Genomic DNA, 15,573 nt, shown 5'->3' with positions numbered 1-15,573 from the left:
TTTATTGGGGGCTGGTCAGAGAGGCAGCCTCTGCCTAGCAACAACCAAAATTCACAATCCCCAGAAGGAAATCAGGTGTTTGCCATAAATCACATCGTTTGCACAAATAATCTACCTGACCTGAGAGAGCACAGTCTGGTGCCCCAGCCTTTATCAGCTTGGGGAACTTCTGAGAAGCTGAGTTTCCTAAGGGCCAACCTTGAAAACAGGTCTTTCTAAAGATGGCAGTCTCAGGCCTGCTATGCTAACTCTCTTATGCACAGAGGCCATGGCATTCACTCAAGCACTAATTTGAAATTTAAGGAAGCATTCAAATTTGGTGTCTACTAATATTCTTTTTTTAAAAAATATTTTCTTTTTAAATTTTTGACTGCATTGGGTCTTCATTGCTGCACATGGGCTTTCTCTAGTTGCGGTGAGCGGGGGCTACTCTTTGTTGTGGCGCAAAGGGCTTCTCATTGCGGTGGCTTCTCTTGGTTGTGGAGCACAGGCTCTAGGCACGTGGGCTCAGTAGTTGTGGCGCACGGGCTTAGTTGCTCCGAGGCATGTGGGATCTTCCCAGCCCAGGGATCGAACCCGTGTCCCCTGCAGGCAGATTCTTAACCACTGCACCACCAGGGAAGCCCCTGGTGTCTACTAATATTCAGATTTTGTCATCATTTTAGTGAGATGAAGTTTACACTATTAATGAATTTTTTAAAAGTATATTACAACAGTAGATATTGTATGGTGCATGTTTAAGCTAAGAAATTTTTAAAGGACAGTGGCATACCTTACTATGCAAATGGATATTAATTTTAAATTAAACATATCTATTTATTAAAGCATGACCTGCAGGATCTCAACTGGTACTACTCTTAGCCAGACATTTAAATTCCTGTTCATACTGAAAGTAATGAGACATTACATCTTGTCCATATACAATAACATTAAGGAATTAGCTAGAATACAACAAGGGTGCCTCAAAAGCCCAACCCTGGGCTAACTCCTGTTGAACTTACTACAGAAAGTGTCCCAAGGGAAACAGTGATCACACAAAGAGAGGACAAGTTAGGTCCTAATGCAGTAAAAGTAAAATCATCCATTCAACGTCCTCTGTTTTGCCAGGCTTGTTTCCTCTGATTACTCTTCTTCCTTCTCTAAAAAACTTAGTGTACACAAAAAGTGTAAAACCACTGCCTAGGTACATTACGTTCATGTTTTAGACAAATACCCTTGGGTGCTGCTTTGCACAAGACTAATACACGGAATTACTATCTATTAGATAGTTAATTTCTATGTTATAATGATGCTCCTCTGTAATTATTCTGATTGTTTTGTGTACTTGCTTTGTCTTTGCATCTGAATTGTAAACTGTATTTCTCCTCCCTGCTTATGAAAACAAAATGTCTAGACCATGCACTCAATGCTTAATAAATCTAAGGAGAAAAAGTTACAGGGATTGAAGGCCTTTACAGAGTACCTAGCCCAGTGTCCTCTGTTTGTAGATTTGGAAGTCTGAAACACAGGGACACACACTCTCAGGTTGGTGGTGATAAAACAAATCCAATGCCTAGGGGTACCCTCAAAGGCTCGACTAAGACAAAATCAACGCAATTTTGAACTTTAAAGAGTTCACTCAACACACATTTTGCAATGTATACATCAGTACATTACGTCAGCACTGGGAACACAAAGAAGAAAGATACTTGCCCTGGGCCTCAAGGAGATTACAGTCCACTAGAGATCGGGTGTGAGCTAACAAGGGTAGAACATGCATGAAGCCATAAGAAATCTAGAAAGTGATCCAGGAGTTTAGAGAGAATAGATTTTTATGTCTGGAAATTCAGTTCTTCAGAACTGAAGCGTGATGGTGAATTCAACAGGTGTACAAACAAGGTAAAAAGGGTTTGCGAAGGTGCAAGCTTTCCCTAAACCTCACATCCTGCCTAGAAACAAGTAACAAGAACGGAAGATGTGCCAAGGGGTAACAGCAACCGCACAAAGAAATCTATCAGTAATAAGTTAAGCCTCTTTAGGTCAGTGGGGCCACAGAGAGCCAGTAACACAAAGTGAGGAGTAAAAAACAGTGCCATGTTTGCTTGACAGGATAGAGGGGAGGTGCGGAAAGGAGGCACATTCTTCCTCTCCACCCTCACCAACAGGAGGCAAGTGGGGTGCATGAAGCGGGGAAGGCCCTGGAAGCACTGTGGCCACTTCCGGTTCTCAAGAGCCTCAGCAAGGCTAACCATACACTAAACAGTTTCTGCTTCTCTTCACGAAAACAACAGACTTCCTGTTCCAGAGAACATGCCCCCAAATGCACACAGCTCCCTCTTGAGCAATGTTGCAATAGACGGTTGCATTCCTAAGAAAGGGTTCAGAAAATGAATCAGAGATATGACCCACAAAATGCCATAGATACAAAGACACGGCATAACCTTCTCAAACTTTAAAAAATGGGGAGAAATGTATGCTACTGCATCCATTACAGAAAGGGCGCTATTGGACACATGGAACCAGTTTACATTGGACACATGGAACCAAAGTTTACAAAGTAAATATGAGACTTTTAATGTTAACTTCCTTGCTTTTCTTAGAATTTGTTTTTAAACGTTTTGGTTATTTTTATTTGGGTACAGGGTTTCAAGAGTCAAACAGTTCCACTAAGTCTGCTGCAAAAAACAGGAGTCCTATTGCCACCCTCTCCCCAACCTTTGCTTGTATGCTAGTGCCATCTTAATCCCTTTCCTCTTGTCTTCCTGGGGTTTCAGGAGAAAGTAATGTACGTGCACAGACTCTATCATTACCCGAAAGCCATTTTCTCATAATTTAGAAAAGACATGGAAGATGAGATGGCTGATACTTAAAAGCTGATATTTTCCCTGCAGTGAACGAAAGTATTTAAAATCATCCCTTCAACCACACTCAAAACTGGGGTCACTAACAAATTCCAATATTGTGTCGAATAAGCATTTAAAGGGCTCACTAATGACTTCACTTTTGAGTGTGGGGAGCAGATTTTGCATCCTGTATTTTCCTCCATCTTTGCCTTTTGTTTTTTGTTCCACCTGTCCTGTACACTCCCAAGACAGGCCAGCACTGAAGGGAGTCTTCAGTGTGTACCTTCAGGGTTGTACCTGAAAGGAGAGAGAGTTTACAGGCTGGTTTTGCCAATGCTGAGTCTGAAGACTACTTCACAGGTGGGAGGGTGGGCAGGGAGAAGAGTCATTTCATTCGCTTTTCTTTTGCATTCAAGAGTCAGAACTAAAGTCAAACAGCTAAGCTCTAGAGCTGATTAAGAAGATAAAGGCCCTTTAATGTGAAATACAGGTGACTCAGCACTGAACAAAATGTGAACAAAATGTGAAATAGTGAAAACACTTGTTTATGAAAACAAACTTTTCTCCCACTGAGAAATGTGCTTGGCTATCATTTCATAAACTTAAATAAGCCTGAACTTCAGCTATATCTGGAGTTTGACCTAATTGTACCTTTAGAACTATGTGCTGGCTAATTATTGACTAGAAATCTGAACCTCTCAGAAGGGAAACAGAACATCAGACAGGAGGTGGGGGGCGGGGTGTGAAAACCAAAACCTCAAGCAAGTTTCTTTCAACCAGTGGTGAACAAAACCATGACTGTAAATATTTACTTTTATTTAAAATTAAGCCTCGGATTAAGCCTGTTTAGTCCCACAAATATACTGCTGCTCCCTCTGACAGTGGTTTTTGCATTACCTTGGGTGGGTGCAAAGAATTAAAAAGTGAAAACCTACACTCATGGTAAATTCCTCAGTCATATAAGTAATCATGAATAGTGCTGGTCACAGAGGAAAATGTTCCTTTAAACACCCGGCCTTTTCCAAGAAATTGTGCAAAGTGCGTTCATCAAGATTGGACAATGAGGAAAACATAATCTCGGTTTCTCTTTGTTTTGGCTGAACTCAAGCATTCTGAATTTTACCTTTAAACTAATGAAAATCATCATTACTCATTATCTGGCCTAATTTTAACTGTCACAGATTTGCTATTTAGCCACAAGCAAGTTGCATTTTTCTATCTCTGTACGTGAACACAGGCATTTTACATACATTCTGAATCTTCTTTGAGCCATTTAGATCTAATGCTGTGGATCCATTAGGGAAGCACTGGGAATCACATGGGCCCCTGCTGGGCTGGGATCCAGCACTGCCCTTAGCACAAAAGCTGCTGACCCAGCGGCCCAGGCACCTGCTGCTCCACTGCCTGGGTGGGTGGCCCCTCAGCTGGCCTCGATTCTCGCAACTACTTAAATTGTGACTCTGTCCCAAGGCGTGATATAGGTGATAAGATCGATGAAGGCATTCTTCAGCGCCACTAGTCCCTTTCTTCCCCACTGAAACAACTGCTTTTAAATCTTGATTTTTGACAAAGCAATCTTTCTTAGAGGACACATTATTACAGAACAGAACATGCCACATCTGTCTCTTCACAGAAGCTTAAAATCACTCTGTATGGTAGAGAACGTTCCCTCCAAAGCTCTCAAGTTATTCAAATAGAACTATCCTGATTAAGTTAGAGATAAATTGGATTGAGAGTCAGTCTTATTATAAGAAAAAATGGTCATAAGAAACAGAATAAAGAGTGTAAATGTAAGTAGAGAGTATTACCTCAGGACAGAGAAAAACAGAGTCCAAATGCACTGAGGTCAGGAAAGAAGCCAAAAAGGAAACATGCAAAATAGCACTTCGAAAAGTATAAAGAGCTAGGGAAATGCAAGATATTATAATATGCAAATTTTATATTCCCTACAGTTCAAAGTTCATGGAAGGCATGCAAAAAGTATTAAATACAAAAAAAACAAAAAACAAAAAAGGCAGCACTGGATACAAACAACCATGAAAGGGAAAGATCATAGTATAAAAGCAACTGAGTTACCCTGGGTGGGAGGTGATTCCCTCATTATCCTAAATATGGGCCAGACTACTACTGCGTGCCAGCTCTGTGAGACCCGTCCTTCTTGGAGGAGTTAAGAGGTTTTAAGGCAATGTTTCAACACGACTAAAGTGTTAAAAATGGAAGTAATATCTTCCAGTTAGGAGACTCTGAGACACCTTTTGATTGATGACCTCCAGAGCACACTATGGTGGGGGCCATTCCTTCATCTTCTCCAGATCAAGAACAAGGAGACCTGTGGATTCTTTACTTTCTAGAGGTGACATAGGAAGCCAAGCCAATGGGAAAAGCCTGAAACAATCACAGTATATTTATGCTGAGATATTATAGTTTAGGCACAGCTTTAATATATGTGGTTGACTGGTAGAGTAACACGAAAGTATTTCAGTATAAAAGGAAATAAAAGATTTCTGGGTCACTAGGGGGATTATTCTAGAGACAAATATGCTTCAGTTCATTAATCCAGTAACAATGCTGGCACCATTTCTGTCATCTTGGCTCTATCAAATGTATTTAACATGAACATGTTCATGTTACATTTGTGTATTGCTATCTTACCAACTGCTATCAGTTCCGGAAGGTCAACAATTCAGGAATTAAATTGACGCTACAAGAATACCAAGATGACATAATTTTCAAGTCTGACTGAAATTTGGAAATTCTCAATCCCCTTTCATATAGTTTCCCACGTCATCCTTCTTGGCTGCTGACAAGTCAAAAGAGACTCCTGCTGTTCCCATCAGCAACAGGAAGACGGAGTTCAATGAGCTGTGCGTTGGACTTCCTAGGTGGCGCAGTGGTTAAGAATCCACCTGCCAATGCAGGGGACATGGGTTCGATCCCTGCCCCAGGAAGATCCCACATGCCGTGGAGCAACTAAGCCTGTGCGCCACAACTACTGAGCCTGAGAGCCACAACTAAGCCTGTGAGCCACAACTACCGAGCAACTAAGCCCATGAGCCACAACTATTGAGCCCATGTGCCGCAACTACTGAAGCCCGCGTGCCTAGAGCCCGTGCTCTGCAACAAGAGAAGCCATGGCAATAAGCCCACGCACCACAACAAAGAGTAGCCCCTGCCCCACTCACCGCAACTAGAGAAAGCCCATGTGCAGCAACGAAGACCCAACACAGCCAATAAATAAATAAATAAACAAATAAATTTTTAAAAAAATGAGCTGTGCATTTAGAAGCCTTGAAGGCAAATGCAAGGCCTTCATACAGAGAACCAACACACACAACCACATACCATTCCTCCACTGGCAGAGGACAGACTAGGTCATTACGCATCTCCCACTGGCAGTCAAGAACCGGAAGATCTGTACAAGCGGGGAGGCAATGGCACACAAGGGGTCACGGTCATTGTTTTCTTTTGTATATCTTCTCATCAGGGTCAGGCAAACTATTACAAGTTTTGTTCCTTGTGCTGGCTATCGAAGCAACGTGTCTCAGCTCCAGAGCCACTCCTCTCAACTCGACCTCTGGAGACTGCCAGCTGATGCTAAGAAGAAAAGTGAATGGTTTTAACTTACACACACCATGCACACATGCATACCACGCACACAAACACATATACTCAGAGACACACCATACATACATACATACACACACACACAGGGACACCAGAAACACTTAAACTGCCACTCAATAAATAATATCAGAATAAAAAAGCAGCACAACTTTTTTTTAACTTAGAATTTTAATCATGTACATAAATAACAACATGAGAACGAGGAGTTCTAAGGCTTATACATTATCTCTAGGTGAAAGAATTTCAGATTAGTCCACTTGGAGTACGGCATCACCCAAGATAACAGAGGCCTAGTAGAGTTTTTCCTGAAGAAGAATGCCAATTTACTACATTCAATACTGACTTCTCTGCCATTTTTCTGTAGAAATACTGGTTTACCGTATGGAGTTTCCAATGTTTACCTATAACTAAAAGAAAAAGAAAAACATAAATAAACAGTGCCCCCCCAAATAAAAAAAGCTCTAAGATTTCGCATTTTGAAAATTCTTTAGGTTTAAATAGAGAAATCACATCAAATGCTTACATTTCCATTACATGAACGTGAGGAGCACAATGAACTGTGCTCCTCGTTAGAGAAAACTGTAATCATTCCCATTTTATAAATGGGTACACCAAAAACCATAAAGGTTTTGTGTTACATCAATACTACATGTAGATTCTCAACTAGCTGTGTATCTGAGATAATTAAACAGATGGATGGGTGAATAAATGAAAACTAAACGCTTAAATGGCACAGCTCGCACTACATGGCTCCCCTTCTGAAAACCAAACAACTACATTTCCATCCATCTGTTGGAGGAGAGTATGACTATATCATTGCTAGCCTGGTGCATACCTTTCCTCACATCACCCCATCAATCATTCTTTTCTGGAATGAAACACATCAAATCCAAAGACACCAAAGACAAACCAACTCTTCTCCAGATTGCCTTTTTCCTAATATGTAATGAATCTACTTAGCAATTAGAGGTTCATAAATATTTCAGAGGCCAGTGACGACTCACTTGATCTTTTAACATAAAACTAAAAATTCTTAAGCATGTAAACCACTAGCTTACCTTTCTCTCTCAGTTCATTAATCTGTTTTGAACTTCTCTAAGAATTCAAGAGATTTACTGCATTGTAAAAAAAAAAAACCTACAAACTGCCAACAATCAATATTAATAAGGATTCAATAGATCATGATAGCCCATACTAGGAAATTATTAAGCAGCTAGAGGAGGAGTGAGATAGATCTATAAGTACCAACAGGGAAAGATGTACATAACAAAGTAAGTGAAAAAACAAGTTAATTCATTCTTCCAACATAGATAAACATAACATTTTCTACAAAGTATTCTTACCAAAAAATTGAACCTAAATCTGATTAAGCCTTCAGATCCAACTACCAGTTTACAGGAAATACAGAAAGGAGAGGAACCAAGAGATAAACAGAACGACACTAAATGAATGCACTCAGCCACAGCCAGAACATGGGAAATTCTAAAGGACAAATAAGCCTGGTTTTTCAACAACTAAATGGTAAAAGGAAAATGAGGGAGAAGGAACTATTACAGTTTAAAAGAGACTTAAAACATCTGAAAATAAAGACAGTTTATATCTTTGTAAAAAAAAATTAAAAGGACTTAAGAGACTCATCAGTCAAATACAATGGGCAGATCTTGTTTGGATCCTTACTCAAACAAAACAACTGTAAAAAGTTATTAATGAGACAATCAGGGAAATCTGCAAACTATCTGAATATTAGATGATGTTAAGGAATCGGTGTTAATTTCTTTAGGTATGACAATAAAATTGCAATATGTGCCTGCATGGAGCTTTCAGTGTACTTGCAAAACAGTACAAGGAATATGATCTCATTCTATCAAAAATCCAAGCGCATGTATGAATACGTGTGTGTGTGTGTGTGTGTGTGTGTGTGTGTGTGTTACACATAGAGAAAAAAGTCTGGAATGATGTACCAAGCTATTAACAGAAATTACCTCTGGGAAAGGAATGCAGGACAGGACAAGCTTTTTTTTTTTTTTTTTAAGACAAGCTTTAAAAATATTTATCTAAAAAAATTCTTTACAACAAATATGCGTTGCTTTTATAATTAAAAATTGTCTCCAAAAAAAAAGAGCTAAAATAAAAAAATTAAAAATGAAATCAAGGCTGTGTATACAGTAAGCTGAACTCTGGCCCAAAATATTTCTGAAAAAACTAAATGGATATATACATAGTTTCCCTTTATTCTGGGGCTCATTGCCCCTGTACAAAAATATAACCATATTGAGTGTAAAGTCTCTGAAGGACATGTGTGGCTTCCTGGATGCTAATTGCCCTTCTAACAGCACATCTGATGCACATCTGGCCCCACTCTCCAGACACCAATTCTGGGGTGGGCCCTAAGCCTCTGCTTTTTAACAAGCTTCCCAGGTAATTTGTACAACAAAATTTGAGAAATGCTGACTTGGGGTTACTATATGAAGGGCTGTGATGCGAAAGAGGATCTGGGTTTATTTTCTGTGACCGCTAAGGCAAGATCAGACCATTCTGTAGGAGTTACAAGGAGACATATTTTTGCTTAGTATAAGAAACAGCTTCCTAAAAATTACAACTGCCCAAAGATGGCTGCCCTGTGGGGTGCTTTTCCTATCAGTGGAGGTGAAATGTGGGAACACACAGGGCTAACAGAGAATTTATGCTTGAGGCTGGGTGTTGGGCCAGATGATCCTTTTCAAATTCTAAGATTATATGACTCTCAGGTCTCTGAAAACATGGAGACAACTTGAGAAAGAAAAACCACAAACCCAGAGCTTTCGTGAGTTTTAAATAGTAGCCATGACTTACGAAAAACGTAACACTAATTTTTTAAACAAATTTCTATTATAAAGAAAATTCATATTCATTGCAAAAAATTTAAAAATACACATTTTATAGAAGAAAAAAATATAAAAATCGCCCATAACCCTACTATCCAAAGATAAATACTTAAATTTTTTGTTGTATTTCCTGGTCATTATCCTCTCTAAAAATGTATCGCACTAGCTTTTTTTTTCATTTAATAACTGTGCATACGTTCCCATGCAATTAAATATTATTGAAACATAATAACATTCCTCCTTATGGACATACCATAATTAAGCCATTTTCCTGTAGCTGAATATTCTCAGACTATTTCCAAATTCAAAATAATCTAATTACCAGGAAATCCTAAGTGCTATTATATAATTTTTAATATATACACAAAATAATATTAATATAACTAGTGTTTTGTACTTAGCAAGTACTCAATGAGTAAATATTGAACATATGAATGAAAGCAAATAGTGAACTGAGTATGAGACCAGTAGAAATCACACTGATTGTCTGACTTTATCAGATATCATCCTAAATTTCTCTAGATTCAAGTTACTCAATCTTCAAAGAAAGACAATTATACCTATGAATTCCCTATGTCACTTACTCTATATAATCTTGAGCTTCTCTACAATAGTCGTGCATTCAGCAAATGTTTATTGAATGATTATTAGATGAATACAAGTGTGCTTACTATAGCAAAATGCTGTCTGAAAAAAAATAAGCATAAGAAATAATTGTTTGTAACAGGTCTGCAGACAAATCCCAACTGTCGAGTTCTAGCTTGTCTAAAAAACCCAGGTACTTCTCAGGAACAAACACAATTAAATAAGTCATGGCACTTAAGCCCAGAAATTAAAGATGGAATGAAATATCATCCTGACCCTTATGTTTCCACACAAAGCTGAAATGGCTATAATTAATCAAATTAAATTAAAGACAAGTCATTTCAATTGGTGCTAATAATGCTAAAAATAATCACAGAATTTTCTTGTTCTTTACCTGATTAAAGTGGGCAGAGCATGGAGTATTCTACTTATTTCCGGGTGAACTCTTCACATTTCCCGGCTTGTAAAATAGAAAGTAAGAATATTAATGCAGTTTGAAAAGAAATAGTAAAATTTCTAAAGAAATAGTAGACTGTCTCAAAGTACACATCTTCACTATTTAACTGAATATTACCTGATGCAAAGTGACCCATGTCTTGGTAAACTGAAGGAATTACGAGGGCTCCCTGAGGGCCCTGCTGTAGAAAGTGACTCAGGCACAGAGGAGAACAGGAAATAAAGCTCCATTAATCCTCACTACACAGATTCGGCCAACAGCTGATTCATAAAAAAAAAATCCAATCATTTTAGTTAAAAGATTTCTTTACTACTTCATGCCACTGTCACTGTTAAAGAAGGTTACTGAATCACTTTGCTGTACACCTGAAACACAACATTGTAAATCAACTATACTCCAATAAAATAAAATAAAATTAAATAAAATAAAGAATAGTCATCATGATGTGAAACTAAAAAAAAAAAAAAAAAAGAAGGTTTTACACCTATGGGACTGCTTCCTGTGGGCACTCCGCTCTGTATATCATCCACCGTAGGGGCCAAATCACAAAACATGTTTACTCTTAAAGAGGTTATAATCAGACCACACCCATTCCGCCCCGGCTGCCATCTGGGAACATATAATTAGGTCATGTCATCCATGAGAAGTGATGGAGGAAAGGTTCTATTGGGAAAAGTTCACGTGCTAAATGTTTAAGGCCTTACTTTATTTCCCATATGTTTCTAAGACTTTAATTCTGAAAACATGTTAATAAGACCTGATGTACAACAAGGATCTGAGCTCTCAGGAGATGGCAATCTGAAAAACACTAGGCTGCAGTTGGGTGGGCAATGGGGCTATGATTCTGTGCTCTAGACTTGGTGCAGGTTCTCCTGGTGGCCTTCTCTCAGAGTTATCCATGGGTGAAGGAGGGGGGAAAGTGAGAAAAGCAGGAACACATGCCTAACCCTGTAATTTCAGAGCATGGTTTCTAGGCAACTTCAGGTTTACTGAAGTAGCTGAGAACCCGTCTCTAAGCATAGTGATCACACATCCTGGCTTGCCCAAGTTACACATACTGGTTTATACCCATTGTCCCAGCATAATTAATAGTGCCCCCTTTCACTCTCAAGAGTATCCTGGTTTGGATGATAAATTATATGGTCACCCTATCTACATACCACATTCACTTGATGATGGAGTTCTGGGGAACAAGGCCATACATATTGCTTGGTGGATCATTATACAATACCCAGGTCTACTTGTTGCTCTGAACAGAGCTCTATAGGACTCAGCACCTGTACGCCTTACTCTATTCCTCCAGAGCCACTTTCACACACACATACACACACACACACACACACACACACACACACACACACACACACACACACACACACCCCAGATGCCTTCTTGCTGTTGCTCTTCCAACTTGCCAAGCTCTTTCCTGGGATAAGACCTTTGCAAAATAAATCCCTTGACTTAGATTGGTCAATCCCAATTTTTGCCTGGCTAAATGCTATTCATCCTTTAGATCAAGGCTTTCCCCTTTGATTCAGATGAGAACCTTTTATTCACATTGATAGCATTCATGCACTTCCTGATTTGTGTAATTCTTTCATGTCTGAATCCTTCGCTAATATATATATTTCATGAGGGCACAATATCCCTAGGACCTCCTAGCATACATTATTCAAACATCTCTTGAATAAACAAACGGAATGAGGTAGAACCCAGAGATCTGATGAGTGTTTAAAAAAAAGTTTGGGTATGTAATTAATGAAGAAGAGATAAAAACAGGCTTATGAGTGCAAGTGAGATAACCATGTCCAACAATTGGGTCTGTCATAAAAACCATGTGGTTCCCTACCTAGTTAAATGTATTTTAGGTCTGAATTACCTTAACATAACGCTTGCCAAGTTCTTCTAGTGATATTCTTATATATTCTACTACCTATATTTGCCAGTAACTCAATCTCAAAAATATAAGATGCTAAATTCATAAGCTTTTTATCTTTTGGACATTAAGAAAATGAGCACATAAAAACATTCTTCTGGTTGAAGAAAACAACTCTGTTGCTAGGATATTTTTCTTGTTTGACTACATATCACTTATGTATAACAAAACATGACAGTCAAATATCTCACTAATGAAGTATTGAGCCCATCCACCCTATTACAAATCAGATCTCTCTTGGCAGAAACCATCGTGATCTCAGCAAAAACAACATTCTGACTTCAAAAGACAGTTTGTTACTTAGCACAAGCCAGAAATCAAATTTTTTTGCATTTTCAGACAGTTTTATTTAAAATATTTTACAATGCGACCATTCCCCTTATCATCAAATTTCAGTATATATTGGGTTTCATTGTTTTTTCTTTAAGTGATTGACACATTTTATTTAACCCAACACATCTAAAACACTATTATTTCAACAAGTAATCAATATAACATCAGTCGACATTAAAATTATGAGATAGTTTACAATCTTTTTATTTGTAGCATATCTTCTAAATTTGCTGTGAATTTGTGCTTATGGCACACCTCAGTTCAGATTAGCTACACCATGTAGTCCATAGCTGGTGCCTGTCATATTGGATGCAAAGGGCTAGAGGAATAAGCTAAACAGCACTGCACTGGGATGGTTAGTTTTATTTGTCAACCTGGCTAAGCTACAGTAGACATTTTATTTTCTTACCATGTCCACAAACATGAATAATAATTTCTATTAGCAAAATCGAAACATTTGTTTTAATCAAAACATTCATTTCTAATTAGTATGCCCTGTCATATGAAGGGGGATTTCTAGCCAAACCTTTGAGGTATAGCAACCCACTGAAATGTCAGAGCCCCTCACCAGTTGAATTATTTTAATCAATTACTTAACTCCACTCCAAAATGCAGTTTCCTCATTTATAACATGGAGATAATAATAGAACCTGCCTCACAGAGGCTTTCTGAACAAACACTTTAGCACCTAGGGCCAAGCTCACAGCAGGTGCTCAATAAACATTAGCTATTCTATGTCCTGGATTACTTAACTTTTTTGATAAGGAAATAAAAAGTAAGGATAAATGAACTGTTAAAGACCCCAATGAAATTCCAGTTCACTGGATGTGGCAGGCAGAATAACGGCCCCCCCAAAGATGTTTGCATCCTAACCCTGGAACCTGTGACTGTGTTACCGTACACAGCAAAGGAGAATTATGGTGGCATTGGAGTTAAGGTTGCTAACCAGCTGACCTTACAGTAGGGAGATTATCTTGGATTATCTGGGTGGGCCCCATCGAATCATATGGGTTCCTATAGTGTAAGGGGACAGAAGACAGGGTTGAAGAAATGGGATGTGAAAAGGACTCATCTGCAGTGGCTGGCTTGGAAGATGGAGGAAGAGGGCTGGGAGTTAAGGAATGCTGCTGCCTCTAGAAGCTGGGAACTGCCCTCAGCTGACAGCCAGCAAAGCAGACCTTGGTCCTATAACCACCAAAAAACTAACTTCTGTCAACAAGCTGAATGAGCAGGAAGCTGATTCTCCCCTGGAACCTCCAGAAATGGAGGAATGCAGCTCTGCTGACACCTTGATTTAGCACCGGACTCCTGACCTACAGAGTCTAAGATAATAAATTTGTATTACTTTCCGCCAGTAAATTTGTGGTCATTTGTTATGGCAGCAATAGGAAACTAAAACAGATAGGAGGACTTTTGACTAATGACTATAATAAACCCTATGGCTCCATTTTCCATCAGGAGATGTTACTTTCTCCTGTGCAGATGTCACATGACATCTATCATGGCTACCATGTCTAAAGTCTGTCCATTTTCTCTGCTTATCACATAGATAAACTCACTTAATCCTCGAAACAGCCCCTTGAGGTACTACCCCCATTTCTCAGAGGACCAGAGCAATTTCCCAAAGTTTCAAGGCTTGTTGAGATGGGGGTGGGGTGGGAGTAGGGGAAGAGCCCAGTGCACCCACTCTGGAGCCCACTCTTGGCCACCAGGCCATTTGCCTTGTCTACCTTTTCTGATACCAAAAGTGTATGCCTTTCGAAAAAGGAGACTTTTTTTCCCCAGGATTTCTTACTTTTTATTTTGTTAAGTAGTGATGTTTAAAAAAAAAAAAAAAAAGAAAAATGGACTTCCTAGGTGGCACAGTGGTTAAGAATCTGCCTACCAAGGCAGGGGACACAGGTTCGAGCCCTGCTCTGGGAAGATTCCACATGCCACGGAGCAACTGGAGCCCATGAGCCACAACTACTGAGCCCGTGTGCCGCAACTATTGAAGCCCACGCGCCTAGAGCCTGTGCTCCGCAACAAGAGAAGCCACTACAATGAGGAGCTTGTGCACCACAATGAAGAGTAGCCCCTGCTTGCCACAACTAGAGAAAGTCCGTGTGCAGCAACGAAGACCCAACACAGCCAATAAATTAAATAAATAAATAAATAAAGAAAATAAAGAAAAATGAAAAATCATTGCCTAGCACCTCTTTCTTAGAATTTTAAACAGCAAAAACGAGAAAGAGCACAAATTCAGAACAAATTTAGCTTTACAGAAAACCCACCACATTGTCCTTATTTTTATTTTTATTTTATTGTGGTAAGAACATTTAACATGAGATCTGCCTTCCTGACAAATTTTTTTAAGTGTACAATACAGGCACGTTAACTACAGGCACTATGTTGTACAGCAGATCTCTAGAATTATTCATCTTGCATAACTGAAACTTTATACCCATTGATTAGCAACTCCCCATTTTCCCCTCCCCCCAGCCCTTGGCAACCACCATTCTACTCTCTGCTTCTATAAATTTGACTATTTTAGATACTTCATATAAGTGGAATCATACAGTATTTCACCTTCTGTGACTGCCTTATTTCAAAGACGATCATTTTAAAATCACATAACTTATAGCTACACTTGAGTGTGTTTAGAAAGCTGAGGAATTTCGAATGGAGGAAGAGAAAGCAGGACACATTTACTCAGGATGATGGCTGCTGCTTCCCTTTCATTTTTCTGCTGAGCCAGCAATGGCTCAGCTTTAGAAGTTCTGCTCAGTTTTCATGTTAGTAACAGGTTTATATTTCTATTTTCCTTACCATCAAAGAATTATTAAGATTTTTCTTTTTAGTTATTGTTGGTCTTCAACAGTCATTTTACAATTCTTTGATCGTAACTTGCCACATTTTAAAAAAACGTAGTGAAAATTAAACATGACTTTCACGGAAACACACTGCTGTGTT

General features: G+C 39.0%; 1 protein-coding gene across 4 annotated transcripts in view; it reads right to left on the bottom strand.

Moving 5' to 3' along the window:
- The window catches only part of APOO (apolipoprotein O), an 85,345-nt gene that overhangs the window by 26,909 nt on the left and 42,863 nt on the right, over positions 1-15,573 (bottom strand). The window contains exons 8-9 of one of the 4 annotated variants that reach the window (XM_057719153.1): positions 10,290-10,355; positions 6,598-6,853 (exon numbers count right to left, since the gene is read on the bottom strand). The exons of 2 other annotated variants lie outside the window; for them this stretch is intronic. In XM_057719153.1, the coding sequence (XP_057575136.1) occupies positions 10,320-10,355 (36 nt within the window). In that variant the 3' untranslated portion in view covers positions 6,598-6,853; positions 10,290-10,319. Of the gene's footprint in view, positions 1-6,597; positions 6,854-10,289; positions 10,356-15,573 lie in introns of those variants that run through there. One more of the 4 variants, XM_057719151.1, reaches the window with a different exon arrangement.

This window comes from Hippopotamus amphibius, chromosome X, assembly GCF_030028045.1.
Source record: "Hippopotamus amphibius kiboko isolate mHipAmp2 chromosome X, mHipAmp2.hap2, whole genome shotgun sequence".
Lineage (NCBI taxonomy): Eukaryota > Metazoa > Chordata > Mammalia > Artiodactyla > Hippopotamidae > Hippopotamus > Hippopotamus amphibius.
The sequence above is the reverse complement of the archived record's forward strand: the minus strand, read 5'-3'. Positions and strand labels throughout refer to the sequence as shown.